This window comes from Aythya marila (genome assembly GCF_965140915.1).
Source record: "Aythya marila genome assembly, chromosome: 1".
Lineage (NCBI taxonomy): Eukaryota > Metazoa > Chordata > Aves > Anseriformes > Anatidae > Aythya > Aythya marila.
In genome coordinates, this window is record NC_139042.1 from 127,752,532 (window position 1) to 127,768,868 (window position 16,337).

Below are 16,337 nucleotides of genomic sequence, written 5' to 3' on the forward strand. Positions count from 1 at the left end.
TATCCCTATGGGTTGGGTCCGGACAACAAATTGGGCCCTCTGTTACCTTCAGAAGGGAATCCCCTATGACTATTTCTTCATGGGAGTTGTTGTGGTGTTGGGCATATGTTGACTTTCCCTGGGCAACTTCCCTAACGTGGATGGACCTTTGTCCACATCACTTGCCTGCCCATCCAGTTCCCAGTTCCAGAGCCTCATAACTGTTGCGTAGGGGAACCTGGGAAGGTGACATATGCAGCAGGGGGGTTCACCTGCTGTGCCGAACAGGAACCTGCATTTGACTTCCCCCTGTCTCTTAGATCCCCTTCCTCTGCCTGGTGGTGAGGGGATATGGGAAACTTAATTTCTTGTGTAGTGGCTGGCTGAGGAGCCTGTCTCAGGGAAAGCAGAGCTCTACCCTACCAGTCAATCTCATTCTCTGACTTCCTGATGCTCCTCAGTCTGCCCACCTCCTCCCAAAGCTCTGCCACCTGGCAAAGCAGTTCTTCAACCTGGCCATGCCTCCCACAGATATGCTCACTGCTGCCATCCTGTACTGACATAAGAGAAGGGCACACTTGGCAGCCTAACACCTGGGTGGCAGCGTGTTTCCCCCCCAGCTCTGTCTAAGAGGCTGCATTGGATGTGGTGGGTGCCAAAATCCAAGAGGCCATTGCCTTCTGCTGGGTGGATACCATCTCTCCCTGGTTGGGCTGGCCTAGGTTCAGCACCTTCCCTGCTCACCCTGCCTGTGCCAGCTGCTGTGCCAACTGCCACGCCACACCCTGTTTGCCTGTTCTGTTCACATGGAGTCGGTCACCTTTCCTTGCTTGGAAGACAGTCACAAAAGCAGCTGCTTGCATTTCTGATGGATCTCAGAGGATTATTGCTTTTTTTTTTTTTTTTTTTTTTTTTTTTTTTTTTTCTGTAAAGAAGAGAGCAAGCTAGAGCTAATGTCCTGAACTGATTCCTCTGCTGAAAATCATCTATTTTTTGGTGAATTGGCTACCTATGAAAAAATTCAACTGGAGAAGTTGTATGCCTTCCAGGTGTATGCCATCTCATAGCATTCTTTAATTACATATAATATACAACATTTCTAGCTGATAACGACGAGGAAATATTGAAGTGGCTCATATTTTTTTCCAGACTTCCTTGTGTGATCATGTGCTTTGTTGCACGACAGACTTTGACATATATGCAACAGCCCTGTTTGGACAGCATCCTTTCTGGTAAGCACTTAGTGAACTGCATTCTCTCTCTGACAGTGATTATGTGTACAGTTGCATAACAGCATGAACGAGAGAACACCCTTAAGCTGTACTTTATTATTATCAGTTCTGTGACTCATTAGAATTGGTTAATTACTTCTGAGCAGTCCTTGTTTCTATTTGACTTAGAGGCATTTGAAACAGGAAATCTAAGAGAAAGACTCGGTGCAGACCCAGAACCAGGTACAAACTTCCACCAGCAGAACGCAGAGTTTCTCTACACTTACAATGGCACCATGGAGAAGACTGCATAAAGTTGCACTGTTAATCATGAATGCAGGTTTTGTGTGTTATCTTGTGCACTTACTGCAAGATCAAAGACAGGGAAGACATGATTCTTTGGAAGTTAATCCTCGATCTCTAAATGGAAATCTCATCCTTGAGAGACTAGATCGTTTGGACTGGAACATTTATAACCTATGTAAGTAAAATGCTATGCTGCTTAACTTTGTTAGAGTTAGGTAGCTAGATTTTCTGAAGGACAGAAAAATAGGTAACATAGATAATATTTACCTGGATTTCCCTGGACGTTTAAATTTTTCTTTCTTGCAGTCTTGAAAAAGATGTGATAGCTTCTCAATTTACATGCAACACATTAAAGTCTTTCACAGTCATCACTGTGTTCTTTATTTTTGCATATTAGACAGCTTCTTGCCCTGAAGTGTTAATCAGTTATAAAGCAATTGTACCAGTATACTAATCTCAAGTGATGAACCAGGAAGATGAACTTTACATCACCTGGTAAATTGGAGTATATTTCAAAGCAGCATTTGCTAAAATTTGTGGTCAGGGTTATTTCTCGCTTATAGTATTACAGTACAAGACCAACAGCATCCCAGCTGATGTACTTATACATGAGGGATATTAATTGATGATGGCCTCTTCTTTCTCACAGAACAGTTTGTGAATTTTGAAGAACTGTGTTTTCAGATATTTGTTGTTGGACTGCTGGGAGGTGGGCACAACAGAGCCATCTGAATGACAGCTTGTAGTAGGTTAAGTTTGTCTGGCTTCTATGTGCCCACTCAGCTGCTCTCACTCCACCTCGGAAAGACAAGGAAGGAAAAAGCTCATGAATCAATTGATATGCTTTCGACTGAAGAAAGAAAGCTTCCAGTTCTTTAACTCAGTTTTGTCTCAACCTTTGTTGATGTTGGGTACTTTCTTTTGTGCTGAGAACTACCCTTTCCTTGTGGATACTTTTTCTAAAGTAAACTTGAAGACTCCTTTAGTCCTAAAGTGCTGTTTAACTGAACTTCTGATAAAGATGACATCCAGAGGGAGAATCTACATTATGACACTGCGAATGAGACTTAGTGACATTGATGGCATCAAACCCTGATCACTAACTTCTGCTCTAGAAACTCTTAAACATCAGCACTGTTTGTTACCATTTTACCTCACTGTGCTGCTCTAAATTCTGTGAATCAAGACAAGAACAGTGAGATAACTCACTAATTACCGTCATGGGCAAAACACACTCAGCAAAAGGGAGATTAATGTATTGCCTACCAACAACAGTAAGAAACTAAAAGCAAACAAAAAAACAACTCTCATCCATCCTCTTCTCCCTCATCCGCCTGAGTGGTACAGGGAAATGGGGAAAGGGGGCTGCGGTCAGTCCCTGATACTTTGTATCCACTTTTCCTTCATGGTCACTCTCTTCTGCTAACAATGTGGGATCCCACTGGAGGCCATCTATCTCAAAATGATCCTGTGTGGGCTTCCCACAGGCAGCAGCTCTTCAATAACTGCTCCAATATGCGTCCATACCACGGGGTCCGTCCCCCAGGAGCAAACTGCTCCAGCATGGGTCCCCCACAGGTGGCGGGTCCCCCCAGGCCCCCTGCAAGTGCCAGGTCCTGCACCTGGGGCACAACAACCCCAAGCAGCGCTACAGGCTGGGAGATGAGTGGTTGGAAAGCTGCCTGGCAGAGAAGGACCTGGGAGTATTGGTTGATAGTCGGCTGAATATGAGCCAGCAGTGTGCTCAGGTGGCCAAGAAGGCCAACAGCATCCTAGCTTGTATAAGAAGCAGTGTGGCCAGCAAGGCTAGGGAAGTGATTGTCCCCCTGTACTTGGCTCTGGTGAGGCTGCATCTCGAGTACCGTGTTCAGTTTTGGGCCCCTACTAGAAGAAGGACATCGAGGTGCTTGAGCGAGTCCAGAGAAGGGCGACGAAGCTGGTGAGGGGCCTGGAGAACAAGTCTTATGAGGAGCAGCTGAGGTATCTGGGATTGTTCAGCCCGGAGAAAAGGAGGCTCAAGGGCAACCTTATCGCTCTCTATAGGTACATTAAAGGAGGCTGTAGCGAGGTGGGGGTTGGTTTATTCTTCCACGTGCCTGGTGACAGGATGAGGGGGAATGGGCTAAAGTTGCACCAGGGGTGTTTTAGGTTGGATATTAGGAAAAACTTCTTAGCTGAGAGGGTTGTTAGGCATTGGAATGGGCTGCCCAGGGAAGTGGTGGAATCACCATCCCTGGAGGTCTTTAAAAGATGTTTAGATGTTGAGCTTAGTGATATGGTTTAGTGGAGGACTGGTTAGTGTTAGGTCAGAGGTTGGACTAGGTGATTTTGGAGGTCTCTTCCAACCTAGATCATGATGGTTCTGTGATTCTGTGTGATTCTGCTCCTGTGTGGGCTCCTCTCCACAGGCTGCAGCTCCAGCCCGGGGCCTGCTCCTGTGGGGGCTCTCCATGGGCCGCGGCCTCCTCCAGGCCACATCCACCTGCTCCACCAGGGGCTCCTCCACGGGCTGCAGCGTGGAGATCTGCTCCATGTGGGACCCATGGGCTGCAGGGGGACAGCCTGCTCCACCAGGGGCCTTTCTACAGGCCGCAGGAGAACTTCGAACCATAAGCATCTTCTCCAGGCACCTCCTCCCTCTCCTTCCTCACTGACCTTGGGAGTCTCCAGAGTTGTTTCTCCCAAATTTTCTCACTCCTCTCTCCCAGCTGCTGCTCTGCAGCGTTTTTCCTTTTATTAACTATGCTTTCACTGAGGTGCAACCAGCATTTATTTGCTGATCTTTGGGCAGTAGCAGGCCCCTTTCAGAGCCAGCTAGAACCAGATGACACGGTGTCAGCTCCTGGTCTCGACACAGAAGCTTCCCTTATAGCCTTCTCCACTACCAAAACCTTGTCAATTTCACCCAATTCAGGGCTGAAGATTTCAGATCTCTATTTTGTTTGGACTGCTTTTGGTTTCCTACTTTTTTTTTTTTTTTTTTTTTTAATTTAATTTGAATCTCATTGTAGTCTTAAGCTGAAGAAAACAAGGAAACCTTGGAAAATACAGGGAAACTGGTAGCCTTTAGCAAGCAGAAGTACGAGAGAGAAGAGATGAAAGCTAGAAAACAGGAAGGAGGAAAACAACTAAAGGAAGATTCCAGACTGACCTATGGTAACCTTTTGTCCATTACAGGGCATACATTAATAACTGCCATACATTATTTGAGTAGTTGGCACCAGCCACCTTGGAGTCGCTGCAGCCACAGCGCCCAACATTGCGTTACAGGGGTACCTCAGGCCCTTGCTTCACCAGGGGAGGCCTGGGACAGCAGTGTGACCAGGTTGTACCCGCTGGCTCTCAGGGGGAGGCTGACAGGGAGCAGATGCTGCCAGGGCAACAGCAGCTGCACCTCCGCCCAGTGATGAGGGCAATGGCTGCAGGTGTACACTGCGAGCAGAGAGGGGCTGGCAGTGGCGCGGTGCGCACTGGTGTGCCGCTGGTGCGGCAGGGCGCAGGGCTCAGCACCAACTTTTTGGCAGTCTGTGAGATCATCCAGCTACCATGGTGTCCACTAGGCAGAGAGCTCTCTCCAAAAAGGCTGTGGTGACCCAGACAGAGGGCCTGCCCAGAGACGTGGCTGCTCAGGTCTCCGGCTGCAGGGAGTGCCTGAGCCTGCCACTGCCAGGGGAGCAGAGCAGCGGGGAGACCTGTTCTCAGGTGGAAGGTCCGCTCACCATGGTGGCTGAGCTCCAGGAGGAGGTAGAAAGACTAAGGAGCATCAGGGCGTGTGACCAGGAGATTGACTGGGGGAGTAACTCCCTGGTGTGACAGAGAGAAGGGTGCCGGGGGGATGCCCCCCAGAGGGTGATGAAGCCCCTATGCTGTCACTGTCAGACAGAGGGAGGGAACCAAGAAGACAAGGAGGGTTGGAAGCGAGTCCCAGTTCAGCGCTGCAGGTAACCCCCCTCTCTCCCTACCTCGCTTCCCCAGGTGTCCCTCCACAATAAGTCTGTAGGCCCTGGATCTTGAAGGAGAGATAGGCAAGGATGTGGTGAAAGGCCTGCCTACAAGGTCACACAGGAAGAGGCAGTTGACACCACGCCTCAAGACTGCCTCCAAAAAGAAAGAAAGAAGGGTAATTGTAGTAGAAGACTCCCTTCTGAGAGGAACGGAGGGCCTGATATGCAAAGTTGACCCTCACTGAAGGGAAGCCTGCAGTCTACCTGGAGCCCGGCTCAGGGATATCACCAGGACACTCCCCAACCTGGTGTGCTCAACAGACTACAACCTGCTACTGATCTTCCAGATAGGTGGGGAGGAATCTGCATCCTGTCATCTGAGGGGAATGAAAAAAGATTTTCAAGGCCTTAGGACAGTTGGTGAAAGAGTCTGGAGCACAAGTCATTTTCTCTTCCCTCCTTCCGTTCCGGGGTGATGATGTGGGACGGAATAGAAGGATCCAGTCCATAAATGGTTGTCTGTGTGACTGGTGCTACAGGCAGGCCTTTGGGTTCTTTGATAATGGCTGGTTTTATAAGACACCAGGCCTGGCAAGAATACATGGGAAAGGTTTATCTCACAGGGGCAAAAGTGTTCCGGGACAGGAATTAGCAGGGCTCATTTGGAAAGCTTTAAAGAAGATCCAAAGGAGGAGAGGGTTGTAGCTGCGCTTGCACCAGTGGGGCAGTGCTCTAGCAGTGGTGAAGACCGGTAGACCTTCCACCCGCCTAGGGTGAAATCGGCATGCTCAGCTTGCTCTCTGAAGTGTCTGTACACCAGTGCATGTAGCATGGGGAATAAGCAGGAGGAGTTAGAAATCCATTTTCAGTCAGGATACTATCATCTAGTGGTAATTACAGAGACATGGTGGGACAGCTCACATGACTGGAATGTGGTCATGGACAGGTATGTCCTTCTCAGGAAAGACAGGCCAGCAAAGTGAGGTGGCAGAGTTGCTCTTTACGTGAAAGAGCAACTACATTGTATTGAGTACTGTCCAGGGGCAGATGAGAAGTAAGTTGAGAGTCTGTGGGTGAGAATTAAGGGGCAGGCCGGCATGGGGGATACTGTTGTGGGTTGTGGGTGTCTATTAATGGCCATGAGATCAGGATGAGGAAGTTGATGAGGCCTTCTACAGGCAGCTGATAGCAGCATCGCGATCACAGGCCCTGGTGATCATGGGGGGCTTTTAACTACCCTGACATTTGCTGGAAGGCCTACTCAGCCATCTATCCACAGTCCAGGAGGTTTCTTCATTGTATTGAAGTGGTGAAGACTGAGGGCAGCCTTGGTTGCAGTGACCATGAGATGGTGGAGTTTGGGATCTCATGTGGCAGGAACAGAGTACCAAGCAGAATTGCAACCCTGGACTTCAGTAGGGCTGACTTTGGTCTTTTCAAGCATATGCTAGGGGAAATAGGGAAATCCCATGGGACAAGGTACTTGAAGGAAAAGGAGCCCAAGACAGCTGGTTAGCATTCAAGGACTGCTTCTTCCAAGTGCCAGAACAGAGCATCCCAACAGGTAGGAAGTAGGAAAGAGAACCATGAGACCTGCATGGTTAAACAGGGAATTGCTGGGCAAACTCAAGTGGACAAGGAGAGTCTATAGATTTTGGAAGGAGGGTCTGGCTACTTGGGAAGAATATAAGGCTGTTGTCAGAGAATGTAAGGAAGCAACTAGGAAAGCTAAAGGCTCCTTAGAATTAAACCATGAAAGAGGCATCTGGGACAACAGAAAGGGCTTCTTCAAACACACTGTGGATAAAACTAACACTAGAGGCAATGTAGTCCCACTAATGAATGAGGTGAGTGCCCTGGAGACAGAAGATAAAGAGAAGGCAGAGTTAATGAATGCCTTCTTTGTCTATAATGCCAGAGGCTCTCCTAAGGAGACCCATACCCCTGAAACCTCAGATAAAATCAGAATAAAGGAGGAGTTTGCCTTGGTTGATGAGGGCTGTGTTAAGGACCGATTAAGCAAACTGGACATCCGTAAGTTCATGGGTCCTGATGAGATGCATGTGCGGGAGCTGGCGGAAGTCATTGCTAAACTACTCTCCATCATCTTTGGTAAGTCACGGGCACTGGGAGAAGTGCCTGAGGACTGAAGGAAAGCAAATGTCACTCCAGTCTTCATAAAGGGCAAGAAGGAGGACTCGGGTAACTATAGACTGGTCAGCCTCACATCCATCCCTGGAAAGGTGATGGAACAACTTATCCTTGGCATTGTCTCTAGACATATCAAGGATAAAAGGGTCGTTAGGGGCAGTCAACATGGATTCACCAAGAGGAAGTGATGCTGGACCAACCTGATAGCCTTTTATGAGGATATAACCGGGTGGATACATGATGCAAAGGCAGTGGATGTGGTGTATCTTGATTTCAGTAAAGCCTTTGACACTGTCTCTCACAGCATCCTCACAGCTAAACTGAGGAAGTGTGGTCTAGATGGTCATGTAATGAGGTGGACTGTAGACTGGCTGGAGGGAGGAAGCCAGAGGGTTGTGGTTAATGGGATGGAGTTGAATTGGAGTCCTGTATCTAGTGGAGTCCCTCAAGGGTTGGTACTGGGACCAGTGTTGTTCAATATATTCATCAATGACTTGAATGAGGGAATGGAGTGCGTCGCCAGTAAGTTTACTGATGACACTAAACTGGGAGGAATGGCTGACATGCCAGAAGACTGTGCTGCCATCCAGTGGGACTAGACAGGTTGGAGACTTGGTCAGGGAGAATTTAATGAAATATAATGAGGGCAAATGTAGAGTCCTACATCTGGGCAAGAACAACCCCAGACACCAGTATAAGTTGAGGACTGCCCTGCTGGAGAGCAGTGAAGGGGAGAGGGACCTGGGGGTCCAGGTGGACAACGGGATGACCATGAGCCAGCACTGTGCCCGTGTGGCCAAGAAGGCCAATGGCATCCTGGGGTGTATCAGAAGGGGTGTGGTTAATAGGTCGAGAGAGGTTCTCCTCCCCCTCTACTCTGCCCAAGTGAGACCACATCTAGAATATTGTGTCCAGTTCTGGGCCCCTCAGTTCAAGAAGGACAGGGAACTGCTTGTGAGAGTCCAGCGCAGAGCCACAAGGACGATTAAGGGAGTGAAGCATCTCCCTTACGAGGAAAGGCTGAGGGAGCTGGGTCTCTAGCTTGGAGAAGAGGAGACTGAGGGGTGACCTCATTAATGTTTATAAATATGTAAAGGGTGAGTGTCAGGAGTAAGGAACCAGGCTCTTCTCGGTGACACCCAATGATAGGACAAGGGGCAGTGGGTGCAAGCTGGAACGTAGGAGGTTCCGCTTAAATATGAGACAAAACTTTTTTACAGTGAGAGTGACAGAGCACTGGAATAGTCTGCCCAGGGGGATTTTGGAGTTTCCTTCTCTGGAGACTTTCAAAACCCACCTGGATGCATTCCTGTGTGACATGATTTTGGTGTTCCTGATCCAGCAGGGGGATTGGACTAGATGATCTTTCAAAGTCCCTTCCAATCCCTAATGTTCTGTGATTAAGGGTCATTAACATATTCAAAAACACACACCAAAATGCAAATATATGGAAATGTGGGATCTTTGCAAAAGATCGCCAAGCACCTGATTCTGCAGAATTATTTAATTAACTATGTAATTAAAAGACCTTTATGTGGATTCCAACTCTGTGTGCTTATTGGCCATGTGCACTGGGCATAAACCTATAGACAACATTATCACCTCATGGCAGTGGTAAGAGGGGTAAAGCAGCCAGAACCATGCTGGCTGCCATTGTTTGAACAGTCATGTTGTCTATGTCTCCTCACATTACAGCTAGATTTCATGCTAGGTAAAACAGAAGAAGAAATTTAGAACGTCCCAGTCATCAAGCCTGAAACTAGCTGTTTCAAATGGTACGTGGGGCACCTTGGAATTTAGTGAGGAATGTGTCACATACAGCTTGGTCAGCTTTAATATCCCATATCCCAAACATTAATATCCCATAATGCCATGTTATCGTTGACACTTATTCTTATGGACACCAATAGTTACATATATTTTTGTAGATGATTTTAGGGCCATTTGAAAGAATTGAACTGAAGCCTTCACTTCAACACTTAGCCATAGAACCACAGATTAATTGAGGTTGGAATGCACCTCTGGAGATGGTCTGGTTTAATTTCTGGGCTGAAAGCATGATTAGCTAGAGCAGGCTGCCCAGGACATTGTCCAGTCAGGGTTTGTAGTTTCCAAGAAAGGAGACTTGGAAACCTGTCTAGATTAATCATTCTCATTTTCAGTCACTCTAGCAGGCAAAAAAAAAACAACACTATTTTAAAAATGTTTAAATAGAATTCCATGTATTTCAGTTTGTGCCCACCATTGTGTCCTTTCACTGTGTACTAGGAGAAGACTGACTTTGTCTTTGTTAGTCCCTTGCATCAAATATTTATATTCATCAATTCAGTCAAGCCTTCTCTTCTCCAGCTCTCTTAGCTTCTCCTTGTAATACATATGCTCTATTTCTTTTAGTCATCTTACTGGCTCCTTGTAGGATTTGTTTCAGTGTGTCCATGTCTCTTGTTTTGGGAATCCCAGTACTGAACACAGCCCTACACATGTGGTCTCATCAGTCCCGAGTAGAGGGAAGAATCACCTACTTTGACCTGCTGTCACTGCTTTTCCTAATTTAGCCCAGGATAACATTGACATTCTTTGCCACAGTGGCACTTTGCTGGCTCATGTTCAACTTGTCCACCAGGACCCCCAGATCCTTTTCTACAAAGCTGTTTTTCAGCTAGTACTGATTTATTCTCTTTGCACTTGGCTTTGTTGAACTTTATGATGCTCTTCTTGGCTCATTTCTCCATCCTGTTCAGATCACTCTGACTGGCAGGATGGCTCTCTGATGTATCAGCCCCTCTTCCCATTTTGGTATCATGTGCAGTCTTTACTGGTATGCAATCCACCCCATTGTCAAGGTGGGATAGTACTATCTATGTTTAGTACTAATTAACCATTTTAAATAGTACTACACTGGTGTCCATTTTGACTTTCTGCCACTGAACACAACCTTCTGAGCCTGTCAGTTCAACCCCCATTGCTATCCACTTATCTAGTGCATATGTCCTCAGCTTCTGCATGAGGGTGTTTTTAAAGACATGTTGTCAAAAGCCTTACCTGAGTTTAAACAACATTCACTCCTCACCCCTCATTCATCAAGACAGTCATCCCACTGTAAAAAGCTTCAACTCACACAGGTTACTTGTGCCTTTTCCTTATGTCACAGTGTAATACTAAAACCCTTTAAAAAAAACAAAAAAAAAAACACCAGCAAAACTTGAGAGATTAGGGATCCACTCAGTTCAAAGGTTTTTGATGGAGCAGAGGTCAAAGCATTCAGTATGCTTTTCAAAAGATACAGCAAAGGGTTTGTTGATTGTATTTGTCTTCAAGACCAATATTTGCTAAGTAACCTGACTCACCCAGGTTATCTGTGCCTTATCTTTATGGCACAGCCCTATATTGTAAACGTAGGGAAATCTTGACAGAGAAGGATCTGCTTAGTTCAAAGGTTTCTGACAGAGCAGAATGCAACTTCTTTGGGTAAGCTTATTAATGGAGATGACAAAGGGTTCATTTACAGTTCATTTACAGTCTTTGTCCTCAAAATCAGTATGGTATAAACAACTGGACTTAGGTAAGAACCTTGTTATGGATTCTTAATACATTAATATAAGCCAAGCATAATTGCATAAAAATGGTTTGGACCTCATTAAAAAAATTATGCATTTTCCCTACTTCCAGATTTCTTGAACTGTGTATCTTGCTCTGTGTTTGTATAGAATCTGATGCAGGATATGTGGAATGTAATGTTTCAAAAATGATCTTATGTAGAAGGGAGGGTCTGATGCTACTCTCATGTGAATATCATTTTAGCTGTAACTTCATGGATCACTTCACCTATCGTACCATGAGACACATTTGGCTTACTTATAATGGGGTGGTGGTTTCATATTGGTAGGAAGCTCAGCACCATCATGCAGCTCACTCTCACTCCACTTCCTCAGAAGGACAGGGGGAGAAAATATGATCAAAAAAGACCCTCATGGGTTGTAATATGGACACAGAGATAAGTCACTGATTACCATCATGCACAAAACACACTCAGCAAAGGGGAAATAAATGTAATATATTGCCTACTAATAACAGAGCAGTGATAACTAAAACCAAACTATAAACACCTTCCACCCCATCCACCCTCTTCTACAACCTCCCCCAGAGCAAGGCAGGGGAATGGGGAATGGGGGCTGCAGTCAGTACATAATGCTTTGTATAGAGAGTGTTATGGACCTCCCTCCTTCTTCACTGACCTTTATGTCTTTAGGGTTGTTTTCTCTTGCATTTTCTCACTCCTCTCTCCCAGCTGCTGTTGTGCAGAAGTTTCCCTTTCTTAAATCTGTTCTCACTGAGGTGCAACCATCATTGAGCTGAGCTCACTGATTCAGCTCTGGCCAGTGGCGGGTCCCTTTTGTAGCCAGCTGGAACTTGCTTTTATCTAACACGGGGCGGCTTCTGGACTCTTCTCACAGAAGACACCTCAGTAGCCCTCTGCTACCAAAACCTTGCCATGTAAGCACAGTACATTTTACCTCTTGCATCTGTAAAAAAATTATTTAAAAATTATGATGAATATATACATTCATCACACAATCTTCACACGCTTCACAGAAATCAACAAAAAGAATTATCCACACCAAAGTGAACATAACATCATCACAACACCTACAGAGGTGGACAAGTACACACAGTCTACCTCTTGTCCCTTTACCATATTACAACACAAATTCACCACAGTTATTACACTCTTTGGCAGTATCCTCTCTGTGGTTTGCCTGTTAAACTCTCCCAGTTACTGTCCTAACCTCAAGTTTCTTACAAACTACATGTTAGTAGCCAGAAAGGGCTGTGCTGCTTTATCACCGGCAGGTTTAACTGATTTAACACTGTTATCAAAACCTTGCCATGTAAAATCAATACAAACGGACAGAGTTCTCAACTGCTGTTATAATCAATCCTCTTTCATTTTCAATCAGCTAAATCACTGGAGAAGGTCCATGAGAAAGTAAAACAAATAAAACATGATCAGAAGCTGCAAAATATCTCCAAGACTGAAGTACGCCGAGCTGATAATATGAAAGAGGAAAAGAAGATAGTACATCATTTGCTGTACCCAGACTCAGCTCTGTTCAAACGCTGGGGTGCAGATTTAAGTGAAGAGGAACAAACTGTTGCACAGGAGCTGTTCTTAAAATATGGGTATAATGTATATATCAGTGATCATCTGCCTCTGGACCGACCTATCACAGACACCAGATCTCCCAGGTACAGTATAAGCTCTCTCAACATTCACAAGGTGACATGAAATTAAGGAGAAAAGAATCTGCATTGCTTTGGAATAAGTTATTGTAAGGTATTTTTCTAGAAATTAGTTGGTTCTTGAACTCAGTAAAAAATATATATTTTAAGCAGACCAGTGGTACTATGGGAGCTGGTGTAAGTAACCATTAGAAACCTTATTAGGAATGAGTATCTGTTCAAAAAGGAAACACATTTTTCTGCATCGTATGATAAGATACATGATTTGTTGCAAAATCTAATATTAAACTTCACTGGAGTTAACTGGTATAAATGTGGAAGAATGTCACAAATATACTGAAAGCCTACATCTTAGTACCTATAGATCCTTGTATGAAATCTGACAGACAGTTTCAAATAATGTGACATGTAAAATGGGTTGCAAACTGGGCCTGAGTTAACCATGTCACGTTGTTGGTTAAAAGGGAGTTGTCTTACTGGCAGCCCTCTGGAAGATTTCAAGAGCAGGTTAGTCTAACAGCCACCAGTAATGACATAGACAGGAATGATTCTCTAAGGAGGTAAATGGGGTTCCCCTAAGCTCCTGTGTAAGAGAAGGACAAATCCCTTTTCTCAAGGTGAATAGTGCGACTGGTTCCAGATCCTGTTGCTTGGAGCTGGTTCCATCTAGGGCAGACTGTTGCCCTTGATTGTGGGTGTCCTCTGAGTCTTGCATCAAGCTTTAACTCTGATGCATAATGTCAGTTTCACATGTGTTTCTCAGTTAACAGTGGCTGAAGTAGTGTGAGGATTGTGTGGTAGCTTCTCAAGTGAGTTTTGGGGGTCTTTCTGTGCAGTGTCTCTTGGAGTGCTTGGATTGTGGATGTGTGGAATTGTATAAGGGGAAAAAGCTGCCATGCAAGTGGTGGAGAGAAGGACAAGGGAGACAGGCCTCATTCAGTGTTGTGCCAACCACAGATCTTTTTGAGGCAGCCCCAATATGAACAATGCTCACCCTGCTTGGGGATTGTTCTGGGGAGAACTAGCTGGAGCAACCACTGCAAAGCTGTGCTGCAGCAAAGCAAGCTCGTGATTGGTCTGTGTGGTCCTAAAATCAGGTGCAGTGCCTGGTACTCTTCTGTTTTGCTAGGAAGACATACTTGTGAAGACCTCCTTTTGAAGATGTTTTTCACCCAGGTTTTTGTACTAATGGACAATAAAGCTAAGGAAACTGCAACAAAAATGCATGATTACCACTTCAGAGGTCTCATTAGAGCACGAGCCTGGCTCTCAGAGGACTGTATTACATAACTACACAGTTCATGCAGACTGTATTTTCCCCTCCAACATCTTAGAAGAAGGACTTTGTGTTAGTCTCATGAACATGTTTTTAAGGGGATTAAACCATCAGTTTGAGAATGCAGATATGCTCTGTTGTTTCCTCTAGCAGGAATGAACAGTTAGCACTATGTGGCTGAAACAAATAATGAATCTTGGATTTGGGTCTTCCTTTTTTCATTCTTATGGTTTAAGTCCAATATCGCAGGTCTGACTTCCTGCAGATGTGTTTCTCTAATTTTCTTCAGAAACTGTATTAAAATTGTTCTTCTATTACAGCTGTAAAGAGAAGACATATCCCAAAGACCTTCCAACAATTAGTGTTGTACTTATATTTATGAATGAAGCACTGTCAATCATCTTACGTGCAATTACTAGTGTAATTAATCGAACACCTGCTCATTTATTGAAAGAAATCATCCTAGTAGATGATTACAGTTCAAATGGTAAGTGACCCGGGGAAGGCAGAAGTCTTGCAAATGTATGCTGCTATTGTGTCAAATGAATGTTGGTGGCCGTTAGTATACACACAGGGTAGGCTGCTCAAAATTAAGACACAAATTGAGTATGTGAGAAAAAACACACCTCCTTAGTAGTCTGGAAAATGTCAACTAATAAGAAACAGCATGATGCTCTGCAAGTATTGAAGTTAAAAATTTGTTATTGTGGGCTCATAAGACAAATTACAAAAAAAAAAAAAAAAAAAAAGAGTATGTTAAAATAGCTATTTCTGTAGGCATCTGAAATAACTCCTTGAAGAGCGGTATACTGAGTTATGGAAAATAGTCCTAAGGGAAGCAGAGAATGCATCATTGCTCTTAAAATTGAATCGAGCAAGGCATTGTAAGATTATCTATAAGAAATGGTTATGCCCCTTGTCTTAGGGTTACTTTTTCTTCCTTGCCTAATGAGTTGTGTGTGATTTCTCAATTTTAAGGTTTGTAACTGCTAGAAAAACATGCCAGTTTGGATGCAGCAAGAATTCAAATGAATTTCAAAAACAATACTAAGAGCTTCCAAATTTTCCATCCCTTCTCTCTAACACTATATACACATGTATTTGTTTCTTTTGGTAAGGGAGTTGGCATGCCTACACCTTTTGCAGGACCATTTCACATTTTCAGGACTGTTTATTTTCTCTTTTCCTTTCCACAAGCAATATGATACACACATAAATTACTGCACCAAGACAGCTAATTACTTGCTTTTATAGCATACGTCTAATAAAGTTTGTACATACTGATGCATTTGTGTAAAATTTAGAAACCATACAATACCACTCTATATAAATTAAATTTAGGTACATAATCATACTCCTGGAATTAAAACTGCATTTTAAAATAAGCCTCTTGAAATCATTAGTACCTGAATAATTTTAGCTATTCTACTGTAAAGAACAAATCAGTTCCATCTGGAACTGTGAGAAGCTAAAAAGCTGTTATGTACATGATCTTCTCCATTTTTAAATATTGATGACCCCTGTTATTATTTTTAAAAATCATTGAAATGTGTGGGACGTTTTTAGATGATCTGAAAGGACCTTTGGAAATACAGATAAAAAATTACAATGCAAAACATCCTGGACTGCTGAAAATTGTCAGACATGAGAGAAGACAAGGACTAACACAAGCCCGGATTTCTGGCTGGGAGGCATCAACAGCAGATGTTGTTGCAATTTTGGATGCCCATATTGAAGTGAACATGGCTTGGTAAGACTACTAAGAGTGAGGGGTTTCTGACATGGGGAGATAGTGGTGGACAAGGAGTTCAAGTGTGCAGCTGGGACAAACATCTGTATATGGCTCTCCTTTCTGGTCTGCCACATGTTAATTAACAGCCAACAAGTCATCTGTTTTTGAGAGGGAGAGAAACACTGGGTGACTCTTGTCCATGTTGCTTCATTTCCTGGTAAAAAGGTTTTTCTCTCAGTCCTTCATGGGCCAAAATGGCTTTGGTCCAGATCTTTCTTTCTCCCTTGATAACATGCTAACTGATATTCTCTATTTCTTACAGTCTTAAAGGTAATATTGAAGGCCTCTAGTCATGGCTTTAAGAACTCTTTTGGACAGGTTGGGGTGCAAGAGTATGGAGGGAAAAATAAGGTCAGTTCTTCCAGGTCTAGCAGTAATTGAGACCCAGTAAAAAGGCTGTCTCTTTGTCAGATTATAAAAGTCTCTGACCAGGTTCT

General features: G+C 44.4%; 1 protein-coding gene across 1 annotated transcript in view; it reads left to right on the forward strand.

The window, feature by feature from the left end:
* Nucleotides 1–7,026: 7,026 nt before the first annotated feature.
* Nucleotides 7,027–16,337, forward strand: part of GALNT8 (polypeptide N-acetylgalactosaminyltransferase 8) — a gene marked incomplete at both ends in the record, with an annotated part of 28,129 nt that continues 18,818 nt past the window's right edge. Inside the window, 4 exons of the mRNA XM_082751666.1 lie at nucleotides 7,027–7,552; nucleotides 12,550–12,838; nucleotides 14,429–14,595; nucleotides 15,675–15,858. Of these exons, the coding sequence (XP_082607792.1) occupies nucleotides 7,027–7,552; nucleotides 12,550–12,838; nucleotides 14,429–14,595; nucleotides 15,675–15,858 (1,166 nt within the window). The remainder of the gene's footprint in view (nucleotides 7,553–12,549; nucleotides 12,839–14,428; nucleotides 14,596–15,674; nucleotides 15,859–16,337) is intronic.